Here is a 27,850-nt window from a genome sequence, read left to right as displayed (position 1 = left end):
AAAAAAAAAAAAAAAAAAAGGAAAAGCAATTAAGAAATAAAACATTGCTGTATTTCTCTCTCCCTCCATTAGATTTATCATTCTTACTTTTTTTTTTTAATTCTTTCATTGTACATGCGTGTCGTAGTTGATATGATGATCTCCTCTCTGTGTCCACATGGAAAACAAATTGTCCCTTCCTTGTTGATTCCTGCCTGCTGTATACACAGTCACCATATCATGAGCCTAACGGTGTGTTTATCCATCTCTGTGCTGTCACCTTTCTCAATGTCTAAAGCTTCATAAAGGTCTGGTTCTTGGTTGACCGTACTCCACTATGATCTGTCTTAAAATTGCAGTGGTTTTAATTTCTGTATCTCCAGTCCTGGCTTGTGATGGTGCCTATTGAATATATTTTGAACAAATGATAAATTCTAGGATCCCCCCCTTAGCACGTTACTTTCAGAATCTTTTAGGAACTTTGTCACTTAATTTATTTTTTAGAGTATTTTGTGTGTCAAAATTAAACTTCATGATAAGAATTTAATGTTCAAGGCCCTGGGTTCAGTCCCCGGCATCTTCCCCCTCCCCCAACAAATAATTTACTGACCAGAACATCCTTTAGCATTTTACAAGGCAGGAAGGAGTAAGGCCCTGGCTAAGTAAAGAACTTTCTCTTTTGTTTTGGGGTTTCGGGCAGTAAGTTTTCAACAGGTTGTCAAGGAAACTTACTGAGGAGAGCTATTTACCAGTAAAAGTGTTTGCTTTGAAGTGTGACTAAAAGTAATGAGGCGTTATTACAGACAGTCTTACTTCATAGTCAAGCTTTGAATGTGCGAAGCAATAACACAAGCTAGATTTACCAATTACTCTTTCACAATGATTGAAATTTAAAAATTGATTGGTTATATTTTATGTCAGAGTTTTCCTTTTCTTTGCTTTACCTTTGAAATGTTCCCATAAAGATTTTTCATTTGGACTAAGCCTTGGCTGAATGGACCTAGTCAGCCTTTGAAGTCATGCTTAGGTTTAGAAAGGCTGGAAAACATTTTTCTAGGAGACAGGGGAAGAAGGACTTTATTGTCATTTATATAACAAATTAGTGAAGGATTAATTGATTTTACTGCGTTTTCCTCTTGGCTGTTTCTCATCGATTAGATTGCAGGCATGCCGCTGGGATTGCAGGCATGTGCACCACCACACCCAGCTCACGTCTGAAAACTGGGTTTTGAAAAATTGAGATGAAATTCATGTAACATAACATTAGCCTTTTTTTTAAAAAAAATATTTATTTTTTAGGTGTAGATGAACACAGCACAATGTCTTTATTTTTATGTGGTGCTGGGGATCGAACCCGGGTCTCGCCCATGCTAGGCGAGTGCTCTACCACTGAGCCACAATCCCAGTCCCAACATTAGCCGTTTTAAAGTAAATAATTCATTGATATTTACTGCTTCTGATCTACTTTCAGAACACTTTGGTCTCCCCAAAATAAAACCTGTGCCAGTTAAGCACTTGCAAACCATTTCTCCTCCCTCCCAGTCCCTGGCAACAACCAGTCTGTTTTTTTCTCTATGAATTTACTTGTTGTACATATTTCATATAAATGGAATCATATCATATATTCCATTTTGTGTCTGACTTCTTGTAGTGTAGTGTTTCCAAGTTTATTCATGTTGTGTGTCAGCAGTGCATTCTTTTTATGACCAAATAATATCCCATTGTGTGAATATGTTGCCTTTTTTTTTTTTTTTTTAATACTGGGAATTGAACTCAGGGGCACCTAACCACTGAGCTACATCCCCACTCTTTTTATTTTTTATTTTGAGGCAGGGGGCAGGGTCTCACTGTTGCTTAGGACCTCACTAAATTGCTGAGGCTGGCCTCAGCCTCCTGAGTCTCTGGGATTGCAGGTGTGCACCACCATACCCAGCTATATTTTGTTTGGATATCATCCTCTTTGATAGACATTTGGGTTATTCTGAATAGCACTGTTGTACACTTGTGTGCGGGTTTTTGTTTGAGTTCTTATTTTTAGTTCTTTTGTGTATATACCTAGAAATTACTAGGTCATGTGGTAATAGTTTTGTGTATGTTCAGTGCTGGGGATATAAAGCTAGGGCTTCCCACATGGCAGACAAGTGCTCTACAACTGAACCTTATCCCCAGTTCTGGTCATACAGTAATTTTATGTTAATTTTTTTTTTTTTTTTTGGTACTGGGGATTGAACCCAGGAGTGCCACTGAGCTGCACCCTCAGCCCATTTAATTTTTGAGACAACATCTCACTAAGTTGCCCAGGATGACATCAAATATGCGATCCTCCTGCCTCAGCCTTCCAAGTTGCTGGGATTATAGATATGTACCACTGCACCCAGTTTATGTGAATTTTTGAGGAAACACCGAACTGTTTTCAAAACGATTCACAATGGCTGAATCATTTTGCCTTCTACCGGCAATGTACAGTTTCTTCATATCCTTGCCAGCACTTGTTATGTCCCTTTTGTTTGTATTAAGGCTATCCTTATGGGTATGAAGTATTGTGATTTTACATTTCCCTAATGACTAAGTGATGCTGAGCATCATTTCATGTGTCTATTAGCCATTTGTATGTCTTCTTGGAAATGTTGTCTTTTGTTGAATTGTAAGAGTTCTTTTTATATTTTAGATACTGTGCCTTTATTAGATACATGATTTGCAGTTATTTTTTTCTATTCTTTTGTCTTTTCACATTCTTTTTTTTAAGGTGGTTATAGTATCTTTATTTTATATTTATGTGGTGTTGAGGATCGAACCCACTGACTCATGCATTCTAGGCAAGTGCTCTACCACTGAGCCACAGCCCAGCCCCATGTCTTTTCACGTTCTTGACAGTGTTCTTGGATGCCTAGAAGTTTTAAATTTTGATAGAGTCCAATTTGTCATTTTTTATTTTGTTATTCATGCTTTTGGTGTTATATCCAAGAATTTGCCAAATCCAAAATCATGAAGATTTACCTTTATGTTTTCTTTTTTTTTTAGTTTCAGTTCTTAAATTTAACTTGGTTCATCTTGAGTTAATTTTGTATATGATCTGAGTAGGGGACTCTTTTTTAATGGCAAAATTTCATAGAGCCTCTGCGTTATATTGTGAGTATTCTTTAATTGAACATACATACGTACCAACAACAACAAAAAAACTACTGTGGATTTCATAGAAAGTTAAATTATTCTGCATTGTATTAATCAAAGCAGAACTTACATAGTTTTTTCAAAATACTACATGTAAGACATTATTTCTTTCAGTCTGTAACGGATGTGGGTTCATGCCCTTTCCCTAACTTCATGGTCTCCACTCAGTCTGCACATCGCAGGTGTTGTAGGTGAGAACTGGGAGAATCTGCCATGGCAGGGAAACAGGAATTAAGGATGAGGATAGAATTTCCAAAGGCCCATAATTGGAGAGACCTCAAGGGGGAGAGAGGCAGGTGACTGGAAGGTCAGTGACCAGAAGGCATTGGGGTAAATGGGCCAGAGAGGGCAACAGAATGACTGCAGAGCAGAAGTGAAGAGCTCACAGGGAAAATGGCTTAGAACAGGGAGGCCCAGTCATCATCATCAGAGAGGAGATTCAGAAATAGTTAAGCATTCCTTTAGTTTTAGAAATAATGCCAGTCCAACTCTACCTCCCAATTAGAGTCCAGCTGACTTTACTTAGCATTTGTCCCAAAGATGGGAAGGGAAAGGAAGTAGAGACATTTAAATTTTATTTCAGCTGTGATCAGAATACTGGTTTAAGTTTCAATTACTAAAGCTGTATTCTTTTTTCTTTAATTAGTGAAACTATATTTTATGACAGTGTTTTTTATGTGGTTTGTTTAGTTTTCTTTCCATTAATAACATTTCCTAGTTTAAAAAGTCCAGATTTATTTCCCCTGAGAGAATGATAAAAATAATATTCTGCTTCTCCCATAGAGGAAGGTTCTCATTACACCCTTAGGGCTTAGAGAATTTAGGATGGTGAGTTACATTGGCCTGTGGCCACCTGATAGAACAAGAATTTGGACACACAGGAGAGAGAACTGTGGACGGAAAGCATTGGACCATGGTGGCAACCACAGCCAAGGGTGCCTTCTGGCAGCTCTCTTGGTGCTTACAAGCCCTTTAGTAGCATTTTTTAAAGTTGTCTTTTGGTAACTTTGTCAGGTATATGTTCAACGGGCTTTAGAGAAAGGGACAGGGAGGAGATGAGACTGAGGACTGAGTCTGAGGAGAGGTCAAGCAGGTACCCTTCTGTTTTTACTAGGCAGAGTGTCCTTTTGAAATGAAACAGAAACCTATCTTATAAAAAAGCAATTTGGAGAGGCGTAAATAAGGAATGGGTCTTAATTATAACTTCAGCGTTTGTGGGGTTTAAACTACATTTGTCCAAATGTCTTTTTAAATTTTTAACCCTTTCCGTGTGACCTCTGTGACTTCAGGTGCTGCTGGTGAGCAGTAGTCGCCATCCAGACCGATGGATTGTCCCTGGAGGTGGCATGGAGCCTGAGGAGGAGCCAAGTGTAGCAGCAGTCCGTGAAGTTTGCGAGGAGGTATGTACTGAAGCAAAGGGCGCAGCTGTACCTCGTGACCATGAGCCTGTCCTATCTGTGTGATTCTTTAATTTATCACCACCCACTGAACAAGCATACTTAAGATCACAGAGATACCATCTAATGGTTACCATGTGTCTTCTTGATTAAAGGAATGATTGGGTGTGACATGGTAATGTTTATCAGACACTCATAGTAGTGGTAACTATATCCAGTGATACCTGACAGTCCTTTGTGACTTTCCATGGATCTCCTCCAACACTGCCTGTTACCTGTGGCAGAGGATCAAGTATCAGCCCTAAGAAACAAAACAGTCTTCATTAGTATAATGGCTCATTCTCATTAACCTTGGGATGAGGAGGAAGAAGAGACCCTTTTCTCCCATGCTTCCTGGATCCTAGCCATGAAATAAATGGTGGCTAAAGCAACAGTTCTGTTAGCCGGAGCTGGTAATGGTGCAGCCTGAAAAAATGACAGCATCTTCTTTTTTATTTAGTCATATGGTATTCAACATACATGTAGTAAGTTCCTAGGCCATAATATAAGAGTCTTCCAAATAAACAGAAAAAGTCAAGTCATGGGCCCTTAGTTCCCATATTTCACGATTTTGCAGTCTGGAGGAAACTGAGAAACAGACTGAAATTTAGAATCAAGAGGAAGGAACTGATGTTTCTCCATAGCCTGTTGTGGCAACACCATGCTCTGCTCTGCATATGGTATCTCATTTAGGACTCATAATTAATTGTATAAGGTTTATTGTCCTCATGTTCTTACCCTGGCACACATAGGCAGTATGTCTTAAAATCCCTTTCCTTGTTCTAGAGGGCATTTAAGACTAACATATAAAGTAACATTAGGGCTAGTCTACATTCTACATTTGTTTTGGGTCTAGCTCTTGTTGAGGTCCCCTTAGACTAATTGTATCCTAAGAACATCCTAGGTTTCTCATTGCAAACTCCTACAGGCTTACATTGGCTTATGTCTAACTCATTTTATCTTGTATTTGGTATCTGTAACTGGATTGTAATCTCCAAAGGCAAAAATCATATTTCCCATATAAAATTCCCCTCTTCCTGAGCCTAATACACATACTAAATAAATAGACAATAATATTAATACATAGATCTGTGCTAGATGGAACAGTGGCTGGAATAATGCAGATTCTGAAGAAATACCCAAAATGGAAATGATCAGATACAGGAAATGATAAACATCAACAGAGTAGACATGAGAAGGTGTTCTCACAGTGGCTACTGAGGAGACTAACCTGGTGGAACCAAATGGAATCCAGAGGGTATATGATGAAAGGAAGTCAGCCATGGAAATCTTGGTTTCTCATTCTGTTAGTTAAAAGCTTCGTGACCTGTGGAAAAAAATAGTTTTAAACTCTCTGAACTTGGCCCTTCACTTGAATATCTTCCTGTTTACTCCACCATGGGAGGAGGGGAGATAGAGTGAGTTTCAAATGAGAACATGAGTATGAATGTCCTTTGTAAATAATATGTGACTCTTATCTGTTAAGATTTATGCAGGGGAAAAGAATATGTCCTTATTATTCAATAACAGGTTTATCATATCACATCACAAGTCCCAGGTTGGCTGACTCAGTGGTACCAAGAGCCCCGGGCTTTCCCACCTTTTTGTTCCACCATCCCTGGTACATTGGCTTTTGTTCCTGGCTCCTCTCCTTGTGGTCACCATGTGGCTTCTCCTGCTCTACCTTCACACACTCTTCAAATACAGGATAAATAGTTTTGCCTTAGGGGTCTCTTTTTATTTGGAAGAAAGAAACCTTCCCTGGGAATACCCCTGTAGACTCTTTATGTTTGGTGGTCCAGAGTTGCTTCATAAGCCCATGCTTAAATTAGGCCCCAGCAAAGGGAATGACAGTTCCTTGTACAAACGCCTAGCCACATGAGGCACTGGGTTCAAACCTCAGCACCACATAAAAATGAAATAAAGATATTATGTCCACCTACAACTAAAAAATAAATATTAGAAAAAAACTGGTAGCCTTTACTGACTAGGATTTCAGAAGCCTTTTAAGACTTGAATATAAAACAATTTAAAAGCATAACCAATAGAAGATAAAATCTTTATCTTGTTAAAAATACTTATATTGCAATGTGACACTATATCCTCATTCTATAGTGTAAAAGAATGGACAGATAATATATACTTTTAGAGTAGAAAAATTCATTATGCAGGTCAGACAGTCTCTGTTGCAACTACTTAACTCTGCCATTGTAAGGCAAAAGTAGCCAGAGATAACACATAATACATAACAAAATGGACCTGCATTCCAGTAAAGCTTTATTTATAAAACCAGTGATGAAAGATTTTTTAAAAAGTTGTTTGTTTAAATAAAAACAGAAACGGTGTGAGCCCTTGATACTCAGTGTGGCTGCTCCACCAGCACTGTCAGTGTCACCATTTCTTGTTAGAAACAGAAAACCTCAGGCTTTACTCCAGACCTAGTCTCCAAATCTGATTTTACTTGTGTGTGTGTGTGTGTATGTGTGTGTGTTTTACTGGGGATTGAACCGACAGCCTTGTGCATGTGAGGCAAGCACTCTACCAACTGAGCTATATCCCCAGCCCCCAGAATCTGATTTTAAATAAGATCCTCAGATGATTTGAGAACCCCCTGTATTAGAATATTGAATTTGTACAAAGAAGTGTTCTGAGAATTCCTCTCCATGGGGTGTGGAGAGAACTTGCTCTTTGAGGGCTGGATTCTGATTGGCTGTCTGCATATCCATTGTAGTTCCTTTGGGACATGGTGAGACTAGAACACTCAAAAGTGCTTTTCCCACACTCTCCTGACAGTCACAACTAAGTCTCCCTGGTGAACTGAGGTTTGCCCTATATAAAGCACTTGCACAAGACTGCTTAAGGTAATCACAAGGAGAGAAGCAGGTCAGGTTCTGAGGGTAGCCGGCCCATCCTTTTGGTGACACACATTTTGACAGAGCAGATGTGGTCTGGATTGGCAGCTATAGTGTCAGCTTCCTGATTTAGCTGGTGCCTTTTGTTTGGCAGCTTCCTGGTCCATCCTTGAGGGAGCAGCTCCCTTGGCAGCCCAGTCTGCAGTGTGTTTTGGGGTATTGTTCCTGGCACCTTGCCCAACAGTCTGTTTCTTCAGCTCTCCCAATGGTTCTGTAAGCTGTTTTTATTTATTGTTTGACAAATTCTTCTCTTGAACTAATCAGATTGGTTTCTGTTGACTACAGTTAAGAATCTTGACAATTTATTAATTGGGTCTACGGTTTTTTTGGTGGTAAGTTTTTTGAATTCATGATATTTTCTGGATATAATCCTCTTTGAGAAGAGTGACTAGCAAAGATTTTTCTCTCATTCTGTAAGTTGTCTTTTTGTATTCTTTTTTAAATTTTATTTTATTTTTTTAGTTGTAGTTGGACAGAAAGGTATTGTACTTTTTTTTAAATTCATTTTTATGTGGTGCTGAGGATCGAACCCAGGGCCTCATACATGCTAGGCTAGCACTCTACGCTGAGCCACAACCCCAGCCCCTCTTTTTATATTCTTAATTGCTTCCTTTGCTATGCAGAAGATTTTTAATTTGATGCCATCCCATTTACTAACTCCTGGCATTTTTTTCTGAGCTTTAGGGGTCCTGTTGAGAAAGTTGTTGGAATGTTGACGCCACATTGTCTTCTAGAAGTTGCATAGTTTCTGGTCTAACTCATAGATCTTTGATCCATTTTGAGTTGATTTTTGAGCAGGGTGAGAGAGAAGGGTCTAGTCTCATTCTTGTACATATGGATAACGAGTTTCCCTAGCACCATTTATTAAAAAGACTGACTTTTCTCCAATGTATGTTTTTGGCACCTTTGTCAAGGATCAGATGACTGGGTTTGTCTGTGTGTCTTCTATTCTGTACCACTGCTCTATGTGTCTGCTTTTATATTAGTACCATGACTTTTTATTTTATTTATTTGTTTGCTTATTTGAATGTGAGTGTGTGTGCTGGGGATTGAACCCAGGATTTTGTACTTGCAAGGCAAGCACTCTACCAACTGAGCTGTATCCCCAGCCTCTATGAAGTTCTTGTTCCTATAGTTCTGTAGTATAATTTGAATTCTCAACAATTCTATTTTTGTAACACTTGCTTGGATTTGACATCTGTCTCAGGAAAGCTGGCCTTAGTTGTTACTATTGCTGTTTGTTTTTTGTTTGGTTTGGTGTTATATTTGAATTGCCTTGCGTTACAGGAGTACAGCTAAGATGTAGAATAGAAAATAACAGTTACTATGTCATTGGTTGCAATAGGAAATGCAGGGGCTGGGATGTAGCTCAGTGGCAAAGCGTCTGCCTTGCATTCGCAAAGCCCTGGGTTTGACCCCCAGTTCCAAAAAAGACAAAAAAAAGAACCCCACCAAAAAAAAAATAAGATTAAAAAAAAAAAAAGAGGAAATGCAGTGAGTATGGAAGGATATAGGGTACTGTGCTTACCATTTGTTCCTTGGAAATTTGATTCCGTTCCTCTGTGGGTAAACGGAAGGATAGCGAGAAGTAGAAATGAAGTGTTTGTGAAACAAGGAAATGAAATATGCACCACAGATCATTAAATTATGTTCCTCATATACTTAATGTCTTACCTGCTATTCATTATCCTATCTTGAAGTGAATCCTGATCTTTTTTTTTTAAAAGAGAGAGAGAGAGAGAATTTTAATATTTATTTTTTAGTTTTCGGCGGACACAACATCTTTGTTTGTATGTGGTGCTGAGGATCGAACCCGGGCCGCACGCATGTCAGGCAAGCGCGCTACGGCTTGAGCCACATCCCCAGCCCTGAATCCTGATCTTGAGATTAAGCCCCTCTGCCATTCTCAGCCCTTACGAATCCTGCCTAACCTTACACATTTTTTTCTCCTGAAAACAAAGGAGAGTTCATTTCATCATACCCCATACTTTATTTCAGAGTCATTGAAAGGATAAAGAAATGTTAACTGCTCTTATCTTCAAATAAAGTTCTAAATAAATAAAATGTTGTACACACAATAAAAATTACAATTCTTTGGCTTACAACAAAATAGAATAGAGTGGGAGGCTGAATCAGGACAATCACGAGTTCAAAGCCAGCCTCATCAATGGCAAGGCCTTTAGCAACTCAGTGAGACCCTGTCTCTAAAATAAAATACAAAATAGGGCTGGGGATGTGATGTGGCTCAGAGGTTGAGTGCCCCTGAGTTTAATCCCCAGTACCAAAAAAGAAAAAAAAAAAGAATGGAGGGTAGTTTTTCCAGTTCCACATCCATCAACAGAGAATTAGACTTGAAATCAGGAAAGATCTTTTAAAAAAAAATTTTTTTTTAAGTTATAGATGGACAAAATACCTGTATTTTATTTGTTTATTTTTATGTGGTGTAGGGGATTGAACCCAGTGCCTCACTCATGCTAGGCAAGCGCTCCACCACTGAGCCGCAACCCCGTCCCAGGGAAGATCTTTTTTTTTTTTTTTAGAGAGAATTTTTTTAATATTTATTTTTTAGTTTTCGGCGGACACAACATCTTTGTTTGTATGTGGTGCTGAGGCTCGAACCCGGGCCGCACGCATGCCAGGCGAGCGCGCTACCGCTTGAGCCACATCCCCAGCCCCCAGGGAAGATCTTGATAGGTATTTTTTATTGTCCTTTAAGACCATGTACCTGTAAAATAGAAAGCAATATTTAGAAATTCAGTTTTCAAAATGTTAATATTACTTTAAGATATAGTCAAAACCTAAGTTCTTCTGTGTGCTTGAAGATCTTATTGTTTTGTTTTTAAGCATAGATTTTATAATTGCTTTCAAAAGTCCTTATAAACTGTTATAAATACCTGTAACAGTTAATTGATAACCTTCACATTTCAAATGGCATTAATTAATTTAGTGTATGTGCTTTTGAAAAACTTCATTTGTCTGAGTTAAACAGAAAACTTACAAAGCTCTTTAATTAAAACAAAAACAAAAACTTGTGACTCTTAAACTTACAAATGAGTCTAAGTCTCCTCATCCTGCCTCCTCTTTTTTAAGCACTGGGGATTGAACCCAGGGACATTGTACCACTGAGCTACATTCTTAGTCTTTTTTTTAAATTATTATTTGTAGTTGGACACAATACCTTTATTTTATTCATTTTTATGTGGTGCTGAGGATCTAACCCAGTATCTCGCACATGCTAGGTGAGCGCTTTACCACTGAGCCACAACCCCGTCCCCTATTTTTTATTTATTTTTATGTGGTGCCAAGGATCAAACCCAGGGCCTTGCACGTGCTAGGCAAGCACGCTACTGCTGAGCCTGAGCCCCAGCCCCAGGCCGGCATTCCTAGTCTTTTTGAGAGTCTCATTTAGTTGCCGAGGCTGTCCTTGAATTGTGATTCTCCTGCCTTGGTCTCCTGAGTTGCTGGGATTACAGATATGAGTGAGCCCTCTTGCCTGGCCAAGTCTTAGATTTCTTTAAATATTCCCATACTGTATATAAGCTTGTTAAGATTTCTAACTTAACATCACAAGTTATAAATAAATTATTCAGTAATACTCTTTTAATGTGATATTCTAAGACCGCCAGTCTAACAAATAGGTTGATTCTTACAAACATCACAAAATCATAAAATGTGTCTAGTCTCCTTCCCTTTATTTATTTTTTGTTTTGTTTTGTTTTGTTTTGTGGTGCTGGGGTCTGAACCTGGGCCTCATGCATGTTCTAGTCTCCTTAACACAAAAAATATTTTACTGTTATTTCGATTCACTTAAACATTTCTATATCTAATTCTAAAATAATATTTCTAGGATGTAAAGATGTTTGCTAGGGGCTGGGGTTGTGGCTCAGTGGTAGAGTGCTCGCCTAGCATTCTTGAGGCACTGGGTTCAGTCCTCAGCACCACATAAATGTAAAATAAAGATATTGTGTTCACCTAAAAGTAAAAAATTTTTTTTTAAAAAAAGAAAGAAAGAAAGATGTTTGCTCACTAGAAAAACTGATCTTTTCTTTTCTTTCCTTTTTTGCGGGGTGGTACCAGGGATTGAACTCAGGGGCACTCACATGAACCACATCCCCAGCCCTATTTTGTATTTTATTTAGAGACAGGGTCTCACTGAATTGCTTAGTACCCCACTTTTGCTGAGGCTGGCTTTAAACTGGTGATGCTCCTGCCTCAGCCTCCTGAGCCGCTGGGATTACAGGGGTGTGCTACAACGCCTGGCTGATTTCTTACTCTTTAGCTGTGCTCACAGTGGTGAGGTCGTGTGGTATAAAGCAGGCAACCCTGCGTAAGTACTGACTGCTGCAACTTCATCAAGGCTTCTGTGTATGTGGTAAAGGTGTTTATTCATACAGAAAAATGTTTGTAACACATTTCTAAGGGATCAAAGCAGGATAAAACAGGATTTATGATGTGGAACCATTTGGTGGGAAAGAAAAGGGTATATCCATTTGTGTAGACAGCATAATAGTTAACACTTATTACACACTTACTGCATGTGAGTCTGCTCTAAAGCATTTTGTATGTTGCAGTGACATTGTAACTGTTATTATCTACATTTGACAGGCAAGGGGAAAAACACTAAGGTTCAGTGAAATTAAATGATCTGCCCAAATTATGCCTTGTACTCACAGTAGGACTTGAATCCAGGACCTCTAGCTTGAATACCTGTTCTCCTAATGCTGTGCTCCTTGAAAGAATGTTTACCAGAATGTTCACATTGGTTATCTTTGGGTCAGCTTGTAGGTTATCAGATTCTCTGCATTGAACATAAATTTTGTTACTAGAAAAAAAAATTCCTGCCAGTACGGTGGCACGTGTCTGTAATCCCAGTGGCTCGGGAGGCTGAGGCAGGAGGATCACAAGTTCAAAGCCAGCCTCGGGCTGGAGATGTGGCTCAAGTGGTAGCATGCTCACCTAGCGTGCGTGAGGCACTGGGTTTGATTCTCAGCACAAAGATAAAATAAAGATATTGTATCCACCTAAAAAACTAAAAAAAAAATATTAAAAAATTATTATTTTTTGTTTGTTTTATTTTTATTTATTTATTTATTTTTTTTTAAAAAGCCAGCCTCAGCAAAAGCAAGGTGCTAAGCAATTCAGTGAGACCCTGGCTCTTGATAAAATACAAAAAAGGACTGGGAAGTGGCTCATTGGTCAAGTTCCCCTGAGTTCAATCCCCAGTACCCCGCCCCCAAAAAAATCCTATGTAAGCATGAATAGAATGAGATTATTAAGTAGTTTATCATGGCATGTTCAGGCCTAGGTATCACTAAACTCTCCCTATTCTTGTTCAACTCAGCTTAAAATATTCAGCATGTTGGTTGAATTCAGAAACATAAATCTTTTACATTTGAAACATCATCAACAACACTTAAAGGAAGAACTAAAAGGTTCTCCTTTATAAACTGCCCTCCACATTTTAGCTGCTCACAATCAAAATCCTATTATAGTGACCCTCACAGGGTTAGAGGGACCAGACTTTTTCTCAGGGCCTGCTGTGAGCCTTACAACAGTGCATTCCTAGCCCAGGGCAGCAAAAGCTTGTGTGAACATCCATATGATAGTCTCTGTAGTTACAAAAGAAAGGCACCTCATTGTGTGGTCCTTAGGTGTTCTTTCTTGCTAAGTTCAATGGGAAAGGTAAAACCCTTATCACAGGGTGAAAGAGAAGCTGGCTCTGAAACCCTCTGCCTCTGTTCTTGTTACATTCCTTTCACCCCTTCTCACCTCAGTCAAACCAAGAGCATTATCACAAAGATAGAGAACATCTGAAAACAAAGCAAGAGAAAATTAAGTACATAAAGCATTTGTATACAGCCTAATTAGCCTGTGACATAGGCTCACCTCAAGACAATGCGTACTTGGTCTCTCTGAATTGTAACCCTAATGTTGCACTTCTCTGTGCTTCTATCTTACTACAATACACTTTGCTGTATAAAACTCATCATCTTGGAAATTTTTTCAAGTTAGTGATGTCTCATTATCTTTCCTATACCTCACTATCCTCCCTTAAGCTTTTCATAGACTGTCAGAATTTATGTAAAATGTATGTATGTAAAAATTTCACAGCATGTTTGACGTAATCAGCCTTATTAAAGAAAAAGTTTGAAAGTCTTGATACCTAATGTAATATTTATTATTAAGACCATTTCCCTTCTTTAGACAAGTTCTTGTTATGTTGTCCTGGCTGGTCTCAAAACTCCTGGGCTCAGTTACTGTAGTCACTGGGACCAATGGTCACTGGACTTGTGAACCACTGCCAAGAAGCAAGTTTACCTCCCTAATGGGACCTCAAGAGTTCAGAGCTGCTGTTTGCTGTGGTACATGCCTATAATCCCAGCTACTTGGGAGGCCAAGGCAGGGCGGATTGTAAGTTTGAGGCTACCCTGTGTAACTTAGCTTTTTTAAAGGGCTGGGGATGTAGCTCAGTGGTAGATTGTTTGCCAAGCATGCGCAAGGCCCTGGGTTCAATCCCCAGTACCACACAAAAAGAGTTCAGAGCTGCTTCTTAATTATCTTCAGTCCTCCTAATCTGTTTTATGGCAGTCTGACAAGAGTTTATTGTAACCCTTCTTGGTCTCATTGCATTTTCAGATAAGAACATAGAAAATGCCATAGTGAACTTTATTTTAAAAATCTGTATGTTTGCTGGGTGCAGTAGCATATGCCTATAATCTCAGCAACTCTGGAGACGGAGGCAGAAGGGTTGCAAATTTAAGGTCAGCCTCAGCAATTTAATGAGGCCTTAAGTAACTTAGTGAGATTATGTCTAAAAAAAAAAAAACAACTAGAAGAGCTGGGGATGCCAGATGAGATGGCACACACCTATAATCTCAGCAGTTTGGGAGGCTGAGGCAAGTGGATCATAAATTCAAAGCCAGCCTCAGCAACTTAGTGAGATCCTGTCTCATAATAAAAATAGGCTAGAGATGTGACTCAGTGGTAGGCAGTATCACTGAGTACCCTGCCTCCAATATATATATATATATATATATATATATCCATATATATGTATGTATTGTGTGTGTGTGTGTATTTAATCCCAATTCCTCTATTATGCATTTCCTGTCCCTGAAAAAGGTTGGTTTTATATTTATATTATAGCAATCAAGAGGGTCCATATGGTATCTCAGAATTGTCTGTAACAGGAAAGCAGAATTTCATGTCTCCTGTTACACAAGAGTATAACATTTAAAGTCTGTGACTACTTGGTAGTAATTTAAGAAATTCTTTTGTAACCTTTTTTTTTCTTTTAAGCTCATAAATGTTTAACTGGATGTAGAATGAGAAAAAGTGAAGGTTCAGTGTAAGCTCAGTATGTGTTTACTTTTTACCAGGCCCAAACAGTTGTGAATAGAAGGTAGATGGTAGGGTGTCACAGAATTTATCAAAGAAATAACATTTTAAAGCCGGGCGTGGTGGCGCATGCCTGTAATTCCAGTGGCTTGGGAGGCTGAGACAGGAGAATTGGGAGTTCAAAGCCAGCCTCAACCAACTGCGAAGCACTAAGCAACTCAGTGAGACTCTGTTTCTAAATAAACTACAAAATAGGGCTGGGGATGTGGCTCGGTGGTCAAGTGCCCCTGAGTTCAGTCCCTGGTACCAGGAAAAAAAAAAAAAACATTTTAAAAATCTAGAACTTTAGTCACAAAATATATGTCATTTAGTAGCAAACTTTAAAATATGAATAATAATCAGGCACAGTGGTGCATACTTACTTATAATCTGTACTACTCAGGAGACTGAGGCAGAGGATCTCAAGATTGAGGCCAGCCTCAGCAATTTAGGCCTTGTCTCAAAATCAGAAATAAATTGGGGCTGACGTTGTGGCTCAGTGGTAGAGGGCTTGCCTAGCATGCATGAAGCACTGAGTTCGATTCTTAGCACCACATACAAATAAGTAAAATAAAGGTTTATCAACAACTAAAAAATATTTTTAAAAAAAAACAGAAATATAAAGGACTTGGGGAGGGGCTAGGGTTGTAGCTCAGCGGTGGAGTGCTCTCCTAGCACGTGTGAGACCCTGGGTTTGATCCTCAGCACCACATAAAAACAAATAAATAAAATAAAGGCATTGTGTCCAACTACACCTAAAAAATTTTAAAAAATTTTTTTAAAAAGAACTTGGGATGTAGTTCAGTGGTGAGAGCACTTCTCAGTTGAATTCTAGTTTAAAAAAAAAAAGAATGAATTAAGAATATTTTCAATCATTTTAACATAAGTAAAACAGTTTGGGGAATTAGGAGAGGTAAAGTTATAGACCAGGACTCTCCAGCTCTTAAGCTTATAGGGAGGAGGACAGGCAGTTGGCAGTGTGTGTGGGCTTGGCAAAGTATGGAGAGCCTGCCCTAACCTCACGGCAGCCCCTGCTCAGGCCCCGCCAGCTGTCATGTGGCAGCTAAGACCAGGCGTATACACATCCATCCATCAAAACATTGTGTTCTGCACCATGACTATATATAATTTTATTCAGCAGTTGTACCTTAATAAAGTTGGGAAGGTGAGGGAAACGTCACGTGGCCAGGTCCTCAGCCGTCTCCAGGGAATCCTGAAAGATGAGTTCTCGAGTGAGATCTCCTGATCTTTCAATGTAAGCAACTAATTTAAAAAAATGTTTTTTCAAAATGTTAAAGTTGCTTTTGGATTAAAAAAGCAATAACAACAATAATAATGAAAGGCTAATAATGAAAAATAACTAAAATTTGTTCTTAATTAGGTGAATCAGCTGTGTTCCAAATTTCGAGCTCAAACTGAAACTCTGGCCTCCTAGAAGAAGATAGTTTTCCTTTTTTCAGTCTCCTAAGTAATAAGTGAAAGCCAGTGAAGGTTTTTAACCTTTGGAATATATTTAACAGAAATGTTAAAATGAGAAAGTATAGGGCTGGGTTGTGTCTCAGAGGTAAACTGCTTGCCTGGCATGCATGAGGCACCGGGTTTGATCCTCAGCACCACATGAAAATAAAATAAAATATACTGTGTCCACCTATAACTAAAAAATAAACATTTTATTTTTTTTTTATTTTATTTTTTTTAATATTTATTTATTTTTTAGTTCTTGGCGGACACAACATCTTTGTATGTGGTGCTGAGGATCGAACCCGGGCCGCACGCATGCCAGGCGAGCGCGCTACCGATTGAGCCACATCTCCAGCCCCCCAAAAAAATAAACATTTTAAATGAGAAAGTGCATATCTAGTTATAAATTGCTGTAAATTAAAAGAGACCATCAGTTAACCCCATTTGTTTGTTTAAAAGCAGGCTTTATTAAGATGACCATCTCTGAATTCTTATTGTTTAATTTTTAAAGGATTTTAAATACATGAATATGAATTACCAATTTTTAATGTACATGTATGTCTGTTGGACCTATAGATTTATCTTTAACATAGGTATAAAAATAAGTTGGGCAGGTGGTGTACACCTGTAATCCCTAGCTCAGGAGGCTGAGGCAGGAAGATTGCAAGTTCAAAGCCAGCCTCAGCAACTTAGCAAGACCCTGTGTCAAAATAAAAAATAAAAAGGGCTGGGGATCTAGTTCAGTGGTTAAGTGCCCCTGGGTTCAATCCCTAGTACCAAAAACAAACAAACAAACAAACATAAAACAGGTACAAAAATATATAAAGAATTTTTTTTTAATATTTATTTTTTAATTGTAGTTGGACACAATACTTTTATTTATTTTTATGTGGTGCTGAGGATTGAACCCAGGGCCTTGCAGATGCTAGGTGAGCGCTCTACTGCTAAGCCACAACTCCAGCCCGACAAAGAATTTTTCTATTTGACATTAAAAAAAAAAAATGGCTGGGTACAAAATAGACATAAATACTTATATGCCAACCATATTCAACATCTTGAGCTGGAAACTGAAGCGCACTGACATGATGGACGCTGCTTTCCCCAAGGCAAATTGCGTGTTCATCAGGATCACCATGACTTTATTTTTACTTGGAAAAAGACATTTTAAGCTCTTTTAGTCACAGCATTACAAAATACAAGTATCTGCCACCTAGTACACTACATGTACTGATTTTAGTCTGATAATTTTTTTTTAATTTTTTATTCTTTTAAAAAACGGAGTATATCTTATTCTAATTAGGATGCCAGTCTGTGGATATGCATAATGTTGAGATTCACTGTAGTGCATTCATATGTGTACATAGGAAAGTTTTGTCAGATTTCATTCTTTTTTATGATAGAAATAGCTTTATTCTGTTTTATGCCGTCTCTTTCTTTTCTTGTATAGAATCTTTTCTAGAGTTTATTTATGTTTTTATTAGTACATTTTAGTTTTACATGAATAATTTATTCTCTTTAAAGGATTTATTAGGAACTGTGGCATAGTCATAAAAATTTCAAGAAAGGTTTTGTTTACCTAACATGGATTTTTTTTTTTTTTTGGCTGCAGTAATGGGTCACTCATTTCATCCCAGCCATTTTTATTTGGGGGGGGGGGGTTTGGTTTTGTTTTGAGATTGATTGATCAATTGATCGATGGGCACTTCGTACTAAGCCACATTATCAGCCCTTTTAATATTTTTATTTTGAGACATTATCTTGCTAAATTGCTGGGACTGGCCTTGAATTTGCAGCCCTCTGCATCACTGGGATTATAGGCGTGCACCACTATGCCTGGCAAACATGGATTTTTTTTGGTGAGGAAGCTTCGTTATTCTGCCCTTCTAGGAAAGCAGAGACACAAAAATATATACAAAGAAGTTAAGAGCTTGTTCTTAGAAGAAATAAATTTGAATACATAAAATGAACAGAGAAAACATCCCACGTTTTGATGTACAAGCTGTTGTGAGGCCATTTTACATTAGAGAACAAAATGAATCCTGCAGCCCACAGGACCTTTCAGGCCTGTGAGTGAATCGGTATTGAATCTTCTGTTTCTAGCAGCTGAGACCTTAGAAAGGACCTGGCTTCTCAGTTACAGTTCAGGGATGAAAAGAAACCTTGGCATAGACACGTCCTCAGTGAAAGGCCTGGCTGAGGTACAATTGTGAAGATCCCTGTGCTCAGCTTTTGCTGTGTGCTCATATGGCCAAGTGAAATTTCAGCTCAGGGGATACTGTTTTTTTCAGAGGAACTCCTCTATTCCACATGGAATAGAAAATGGCAGCTATCTACTCCTATCTTCCTTCCATGTTTACTTTTAGAATTATCTTCAGGAAGATTGAGTTTTGGTGACTATCATTGTGACTTTTGCAAAAACTCTTAGTAGACACTATTGACTCTATGAAAACTGATATTCATAATGTTCTTACATATTTGTGTTAGTGACTATTTTAGTTTAAAAATATAGATAATTTTGACTAGGAATATCCACTAGAGTGATGTATAAAAATATCGCTTTAATAATAGAACTGACCACCTGTGATCCCAGTAGCTTGGGAGACTGAGGTAGGAGGATCTCGAGTTCAAAGCCAGCCTCAGCAAAAGTAAAGTGCTAAGCAACTCAGTGAGACCCTGTTTCTAAATAAAATACAAAATAGGGCTGGGGATGTGGCTCAGTGGTCGAGTGCCCCTGAGTTCAATCCCTGGTACCTGCCTCCCGACACACAAAAAAGTAGAACTGAAAGCTGGCCTCTGTGGCACATGCCTATAACCCCAGGGATTTGGGAGGCTGAGGCAGGAGAATCACAGGATCAAAGCCAGCTTGGCAACTTAGCCAGGCCCTAAGCAACTTAGTAAGACCTTGTCTAAAAATAAAAATGGGCTGAGGATGTGGCTCAGTGGCTAAGACCCCCTCAGTTCGATCCTCAATGCCAAAATAAATAATAAATAAGTAAATAAATAATAAAAATAGAGCTGAGACTGGGGATGTAGCTCAGTGGTAAAGCACTTGCTTAGCATGCATGAGACCCTGGATTCCATTCCAGTACCAAAATAAAAAAGAGAGAGAGAAAGCTGGATGTGGTGGCATATGCCTGTAGTCCCAACTACTTGAGAGACTGAGGCAAGAGGAAAGCAACCTCAGTGCCAGCCTGGGCAACTTAACAAGACTGTCTCAAATCAAATTAGAAAAAGGGCTGGAAGGGGGATGTAACTCAGTAATTGGGTGCTTCTGTAGCATGAGCAAGGACCTGGGTTCAATCCCCAGCACCATACAGCAAACAAACCCCCCCCCCCAAAATTATAATCTTTGTAAGGCCCTGATTCTGAGAGGTTTTTTTTATTTTTATGTGGTGCTGAGGATTGAACCCAGGGCCTCACACGTGCTAGGTGAACACTCTACCGCTGAGCTACAACCCTAGCCTGATTCTAAGAGGTTTTAAGTGCTCCTTCAAAGCACTTAGTGATTCTTTTAGTCAGGCCAAGGTTGACCCCTTGATTAAGCCGGTGCTCACCTTAGCTTACCATTTTTCTTATTGTAAAAATAATACATCGAAAAATGAAAAGACAAAAAGCACATTTTTTTTTTACAGTTCTATTGCTAATTATTTGTTTCTTTTCAATCATGAACCTTTTCAAACATACAAGAAAATCTTTAGTAAAATAAACTATTTTTAAAACTACTATCTTCTAAATATAACATCTTTTGATCTTACATATTTTTGCTTTATCTCTGTATATTTACCTCCCTATATTTTGTTTCAGCATGTAACTATGCCATTTAAATAAGTTATAGATACCAGAACGTTGGCACATGCCTATAATCCCAGCAATTTGGGAGGCTGAGATAGGAGGGTAGCAAGATCAAGGCCAGCCTAAGCAATTTATCAAGGCCCTAAGCAACTTGGACCCTGTCTCTAAATAAATAAATCAAAGAACTGGGAATGTGGCTCAGTGGTAAAGCACTCATGGGTTAAATTCTTAGTACCAAAAAAAAAAAGTTGTAAATGTCATAATCATGATATATTACCCCTGAATTGTGTTCCAGGTTCACCCTGACCTTTCTTTTTTTTTAATATTTATGTTTTTAGTTGTAGTTGGACACAATACCTTTATTCCATTTATTTATTTTTTATGTGGTGCTGAGGATCGAACCCAGGGCCCTGGGCATGCTAGGCGAGTGCTCTACCACTGAGCCACAATCCCAGTCCTGTCAACCTTGACCTTTCTTGAACCCAGACCTGTTATCAGCCATTTCTCTGGTGAATTCCCTTTTAGTAGAAAATGTTGTGTAGAAATGTTATATAGACATCAAGGTTAAGGTGCTACTCGGTACCATTGCTCCTAGGCTCTTTCAGGAGACAGAAATAAAAAACATTTTTTAAGAGTTATGATCTCATGTTAATATTTCTGCTTCAAATTTAACATTACAAGCCTTTTTCTTTCATTTTCTGTTTGTATCTCTTAAAATATTGGTTTAATAACATTATTCTGATAACATTATTGTTACTGGCTTCTAAAAACATTGTTTGTTCTAACATAAAGCATGGGATCTTGAGAGATGTAAATTTTAGTGCTGTAAAGCAGCAACTGCCAGTAAAATTTTAATTGGCTTGTAACACATGTTTGTGCAAAACACAAAACTAAATAAATTAGAACAGAAGTACTAGGATTTTCAGGAGAAATGTCATAGAACCTGAGAATAGATTCTCGGTTGTTTAAAATGTTGCTTTTAGGGAGGAGCACTGGTAGGAGTAGACTGGATAGCTCTTGGTGCAGCGTTGTGTCATTTAGGAATTGAATCTGGGTTGCTTTGAATTGGGGATAAATGACAAAGACAATATTAGGAAATAATTGGCAGTAGCAGGAAGGTGTTGCTTAACTTTTCTTTCTAAACCTGGATTCTAGTTTGATTTATTTTAAGTACAGTGGCTTCTTCAGCTCATTTGGGAGCTGTTTTCAGACAGAGAAATAATAAAACAAGTTAGGAAACAATCTGAGAACTGGGCAGGGAGATTATTAATTTCTTCTGTGTAGATCTGGGCCCCATAGATACCCTTATTGTGCTGATAAAAAAGGTACTACTGTGTGGTGGACTCCTGTATACTCAGTTACCATTCTTCTCTTCGTATATTTGCTAAATGATTACTTAAATCAGAGTGGTTCTCAATCTTGTCAAACCTGATACCTCCTTTCTATAATAAATGCTTTGTAATTAATACATTCTTCTGTATTAATATTTATCAACTAAAGAAGGGGTCTAGGGGCTGGGGATGTGGCTCAAGCGGTAGCGTGCTCGCCTGGCATGCGTGCGGCCCGGGTTCGATCCTCAGCACCACATACAAACAAAGATGTTGTGTCCGCCGAGAACTAAAAAATAAATATTAAAATTCTCTCTCTCTCTCTCTGTCTTTAAAAAAAAAAGGGGGGGGTCTATTCTAGGCTTAAAGAGTTAAATCCATGTTTCCCATCTGCATAAATGTGTGGCAAGACTTTTTAAAAAAAAGTCCCACAGAACTAATCTTTATTTTTTTTATTTTTTGGTACCAGAGTTTGAATCCAAGGGCTCTTAACCACTGAGCAACATCTCTAGCCTTTTTTTTTTGTATTTTATATAGAGACAGGGTCTCGCTGAGTTGCTTAGGGCCTTGCTAAATTCCTGAGGCTGGCTTTGAACTTGTAATCCTCCTGCCTCAGCCTCCCATTGCCACTGGATTACAGGTGTGCACCACTGCGCCCAGCCCACAGAACCACAGAATGGTAAGACCATCCTTCCAAGTTCAAGACATCTAGCAATCCTGGTCCCTTTCATTATGTGCCTCCCTTCCATCGTCACCAAAACCAAAAGACATACACTTCCACAGTGCCCTTGGGGGCAGTCTCAGTTGTGGAGAAGTGCCATTTTGGCAGATCTGGGAATTCCTTTTGTCCTCAGATCCTAGTTGCTTAATTGCTCATGCTTAACTGGTAACTCTGCCAGGCTCTTGCTGTGGGCTTCTGAACATGGTAGATACAGTAGAAGAAAAGAAGGGTCACGAGTACAGCAGGGTGGCGGAGGGCTCTGGCACCCCGGCAGAGAAGTTCACAATGGAGGAGGTTCTTAGACCGGGGTGTGGTGGTGAGATTATAGTTCTGCTCAGTGACTTGCAAATCCATGGGATGGACTGGGGAAGATAGCAATGGTGATTCCTTTTTTTTGAGAGTCTCACTGAGTTGTCCAGGCTCACCTCAAACTTCTGATCCTCCTGCCTCAGCCTCCCAAGTAACTAGAATTACATCGGTGGGCCACAGCACCCAGCTGGAGTGGTTGTTCTCCCATGGGATTCGCCACTCAGCGAAGAGGAAATAATAACTGAAAAAAGACATATTCCATCTCACTGATCATCAGGTAAATGCAAAGTAAAACAAGCTGGTGTCTTGTTTCTGTCAAATTAGCCAAGATTTATAAATAAATTCTGTCAGTGAGTTTGAAGGAGGCATCATATATTAACAACCTTAAGAATGTCTTTGTGTCTTGGGCCCCGTGAAGTGGTCATTCCACCTGCTCTCCGTGTCATGGCTTGCCACACGTGCAACATGATTCATGGTTCCCTCCTGCCCCCTCTTTGGCTTTTCAACTTGGTCACTACGTTTAATGGAACTTTCATGACTTTATGGGCTGATGTATAAAGTGCTTTATTCACCATCCCATTGTAGTGTAGGCTGTAAATTTTGCTTTTTTTTTCTTTTTGGTTACAATATTTGTATTTAGTATGGACATTTTAAAAAGAGAAAAATAAAAAGAAGAAAATTTAATTTTTTCTTGCCACTAGGATTTTTTGTTTTGTTTTGTTTTGTTTTTAAACTAGGAATTTCACACAGGGCCTCAAACATACTCTACCTCTGAGCTATTACCCCACCTTGTAACATTTTGATGTATTCTGTGTTTTCCCAGCCTGCTATAGGGTTCCTTCTCAACTGCAGGCTTCCGAAGGAGAATCTCAAATATCAGATATTGGGACGAATTGAGAGCTTCATAAAAATATAAGAGGAAACAGGGTTTTCTAGCACTTCTCTTTGCTGTCATTTCCTACCATTCCTTTTCTCCCAGAGTCCTCTCTTCCTACCACAGTCAAGGACACATTGACCAAATCTTGTAACTTTCTGTGCCTCTTGGTTATATCTCACCCCAGCATTTTCACTAAGCATCTGCCAAGAAATGTTTGTTCATGGACACAAAGAAGCATGTACAGTCATCACGATTTTTCTACCTAAATCTATCCCCAAATAAAAAAAAATTAATTAAAAGAAAAAAAGAAGCATGTAAAGAGGCTCATCAAAACTTGGTTTATAAAAGCAAAAAATTAGAAACCATCTACATGTCCATCAATAAGAGATGGACATTTATATTATATATTTTCACCTAGTTTAAAAATAAACTAGATGATAGGAAATCTGTATATCCTAACACAGCATCCTCTAAGACATGAAGTTAAATAAGATGGCAAATGTGGTCCCATTTGTATAAACTGAAATATACTAATGCCTATACATGTGTGTGTTCATATATATGTAAATATATTTATAGAATTGGAAAGAGAAATTATTAAACTGATCATAGTGATTGCCTTTGGGGAAGGAGGTGAACTCAAAGGAAGACCTAAGGAACTTTTGCTTTATCTTAAAAAAACAACCAGTTTTTTATAATCCTGTTGTGTTTTCTAGAGTCAGGGCAGACATATGAGCCATCATCCAGTTGTGAAAATTCATATTTAAAGTACTTAATGGTATAGCCCTCCCCGCAAGAATTCTAAAGAGATATTTTTGAGCTCAGAACAGTTAAAATTAGAATTGCTGAAATTCTTTCCCACATTGTCGTCTTCTTGGATCTAAAGAAATGAAACCAAAGAACTTTAGTTAGGATTTTGTTTTTGCTTTTGAAGCAAGCTTATTTTCAACTTCAAAACTTTATCTTCCAATTCTTAGAATTTTTATTTTTTTGTCCTAGTTAGAATGCTTATTGACGATTAGGTTAGTTGGAGAAGGGATAGTTCACATGCAATCTGTGAGACTGTTAATGTCTAGGTTAATTTTTAAAGGGGTAAAAGACATTTTGTCCAGAAGTACTCCCTGAAGAATCATCAAAAATGCTAATCAGCCTGTGAATTAAAGAATGTTGTTGTATTTGGGACCCCTTTTGTTGGTGATGCTGATACTTACGAACTTAGAAACTATTACCTATTACTACCTACCAAAACTTAAAACACAAATGAGCATTTTTATTTCATGCTTTCTGTGAGACTTGAATTCATGCAAGGTGAAGCCATGCTCCATAAGCCCTCAGATCCCAGCCAGAAGCATCACAGACGGAGCGCAGAAGACCTTTGGGAGCCGGGAGACTCGCGAATAATTTTTTCTTGTACATCTATTTAAGTTTGCTGATTCCTCTTCATTTCTTCACCTCTAAATGTTGAATACCCCAAAATTCAGTCCTTTGCCTTTTTTTTCTTCTTGTCTGCCTCCTCTTTATTTCTTGGTGATTTCAGAGCTTTAAATATAGTAGGTGAGGGCTGGGGATGTCGCTCAGCAGTAGAGCACTCGGCTAGCTAGTGCAAGGCTCAAGGTTTAGCCCCCAGTAACCTTGAAAGAAAAGCAAATACAGCAGGTGAGTGGTTGAGTTCGTGGGTGGGTAGGTAAACAGAAGGGTGGGTGAATCATCCATCCCCAACGCGGCTCTCCTCAACTTGCCTGCTTGGTATTTCCATTTGGAACTCCAGCAGGCATCTGAAACTCAGTATATGTAAACCTGAAGTCCACGACCTTCCCAGACCTGCTCCTCCAGCAGTCTTCTCCATCTTAGTGAATGGCAATTCCATCCTTTTGGTTGGTTCACCTGAAAAACTAAAATCATCCTTGTTTTCTGTCTTTTCTCTTACCTAATACTTAGTCCCTTGGTTGGCTCTACCTTCAAATACACGTCTCTACCACTGAGGTCCAAATCACCATTGCCTCTTACCTCAGTTCCTCTGTTCCCTCCACAACTTTCGCCTCTTCTATTTTTGATCCAGCAGCCAAAATGATTCTCTTAAAAGAACCAGGTTGCTGCAGTGGACCCAGCAACTTGAGAGACTGAGTCAGGAGGACTGCAGACTTAAGGTCAGCCTTGGCAATTTAGCAAGATCCTGCCTCAAAATAAAAAATACAGGACTGGGGATTGTAGCTCAGTGGTAAAGCATCCTTGTGTTCAATCTTCAGTACTGCAAAAAGAATAGCAGGTGAGTGGTTGAGTTCGTGGGTGGGTAGGTAAACAGAAGGGTGGGTGAATCATCCATGCCCAACTGGGCTCCCCCCAACTTGACATGACAGGTCATGTCATTCGCGGGCTTTCTGACCTGCAGCTCTTAGGTTGGCCAGTGGTCTGCCTCCTCATCTCTCACTCCATCTTTCTTACTGAGCTCCAGCCAGCCCTGAACCTCCTTGCTGTTCCTCCAACACCAGGCCTTTCCCACTCAGGGCCTTTGTAATTGCCATTTCCTTTGTCTAACATACTGTCTAAGGTGTTTAGCCTGGAGGAGAGAGACTCCATCCTGCTGGTTTTTCCTAATAGTTTTATAATTAGTTCCTTTATAGGTAAAGAAACGCTGTGGTGTGGAGGATGGGAAATTCAGTTTCCAACAACAGACTGCTCCCATTGTAAGTGGTAGGCCCAAGCATTTTTATCTGTGCCATATTAAATACCTTTACTTAGAGTCCATCCCCTGCCATTCTTGATCATTCAGAGTTCTTCTATGTGACTTCAGATCAGGTGGGAGTTCTAGGAGGTTTCTTGAATACTACTAAAGCGGTCATTGCATTTGCTGTCCCCCTCCCTTTTTGATGAAACTGGGAATTGAACCCACGGCTCTATACCACTCAGCTACATCCTCAGTCCTTTTTATTTTTTTATTTTGAAGCAGGGTCTCCCAAAGTTGACCAAACTGGTCTTGAACTTGCCGTCCCCTTGCCTCAGTCTCCTGAGTTTCTGGGATTCCAAGTGTGCACCACCAGGACCAACATTTCACTCCATTTTTGTTCCTTTCACTACATTTCGTGGCTGAGGGACCATAAGGGGCAGTCTGGTACACCGTCTGCACTGCGGCTTCTGTCAGGTGAGAAACTTGGTAGGGCTCCACATCAGGCCCTCAAACGATATGGTTTGGTTTCAAAGTAAGCCAAAAAACCACTCTCCAGAGGGCTAAGCTTTTGAAGTGGGTTTTTAAAATGGAGAGGAAGGCAGTTAAAGAGTGGAACCATATCATTTTTAACCAAGACAGCCAGAGCTCCTCCGTGGCATGCTTTAACTAAGATTTATAAGAGCTGAAAGATGGCAATCAACTATTTATGGCTGTGTGACCAGCAACGCTCTGGGTACAGAGCTGAATGAGGACATCGCTGAGAAGATCCTTAGGCTTGAGAAGCTTGCGAGGAGCAGGGAAGGTGCCTGCCTGCCTATTTGGGGACTGTGATGTTTAGTGGAATCTATTTTTATGAGGTCATAGAATCACATTGTTACAAAGAGCATCAAGAGATTATCTGTTTAAATCTTAGTTTTAGTCAAGCAAACCTTTACAACATTTAAGCCTCCATTTTTTTCCTCTTGAGTGCATATTTGTAAAAATACTCTGGTACAGTATCTAATAAGTAATTTTTAATTTTAAAAAGTCACCTTTAATTTTATCCACAAGTGAGATGCTACTATACACCTATTAGAATAGCTAACATGATAAAATGAACGATGCTGAATGAGAGTAAGAAAGGTAGTTGCAGTTTATTGCCACTTTCAAATAAACTTTCTGTTCAGTGAATTGAATATATGTGTTATTAAATGTTTCAGAGCCAGGCTTGGTGGTGCACACCTGTCATCCCAGAGGCTTGGGAGGCCAAGACAGGAGCATCATTTGACACCAAAAGTTGGCCAGCCTGGGCAACATAGTGAAATACCATCTCAAAAAAAAAAAAAAAAAAAACTTAACATTTTGGTAATTTCATACAGACCAATAAGTCTTTTTTTAATCCTGGAACTTGGGCATTTGATTAACTGCTTATATTGTGACCATCCACTCATATTATTTGGTATACATGTGATTGTTTTGAAGGATATCATGAATATGCCATAGTTTGTTTAATCATTCTATTTTAAAAGTTGTTTAGTTTTGTTTAACATTAGTTTTTAAGCATTTTTAGGTTCACAGAAAAACCAAGTGGAAAGTATAGAAAATTCTCATAAACCCACTAACCATACTCATGTATAGCCTCCCCCATTGTCAACATCCCTCCCCACCATGGTACAGTTGCTGCAGTCAGTGGACCAGCTTTGACACATTATCACCCAAAGTCCATAGCTGACATCCTTGGTCAAGATATAATAATGTGTAGCCACCATTGTCATTTGAAACATTTTCACTGTGCTAAAAATTCTTTGTGCTCTGCCTGTTCATTTCTCTCCCCCCCCCCCCC

General features: G+C 39.0%; 1 protein-coding gene across 1 annotated transcript in view; it reads left to right on the top strand.

Moving 5' to 3' along the window:
• The first annotated feature begins 4,399 nt into the window (after positions 1-4,399).
• Positions 4,400-27,850, top strand: part of Nudt3 (nudix hydrolase 3) — a 45,199-nt gene continuing 21,748 nt past the window's right edge. Inside the window, exon 1 of the mRNA XM_015487335.2 lies at positions 4,400-4,550. Within this exon, the coding sequence (XP_015342821.2) occupies positions 4,497-4,550 (54 nt within the window). The 5' untranslated portion in view covers positions 4,400-4,496. The remainder of the gene's footprint in view (positions 4,551-27,850) is intronic.

This window comes from Marmota marmota, unplaced genomic scaffold (genome assembly GCF_001458135.2).
Source record: "Marmota marmota marmota unplaced genomic scaffold, marMar, whole genome shotgun sequence".
In the NCBI taxonomy this organism is placed as follows: Eukaryota; Metazoa; Chordata; class Mammalia; order Rodentia; family Sciuridae; genus Marmota; species Marmota marmota.
This window is presented reverse-complemented; position numbering and strand designations above follow the sequence as displayed.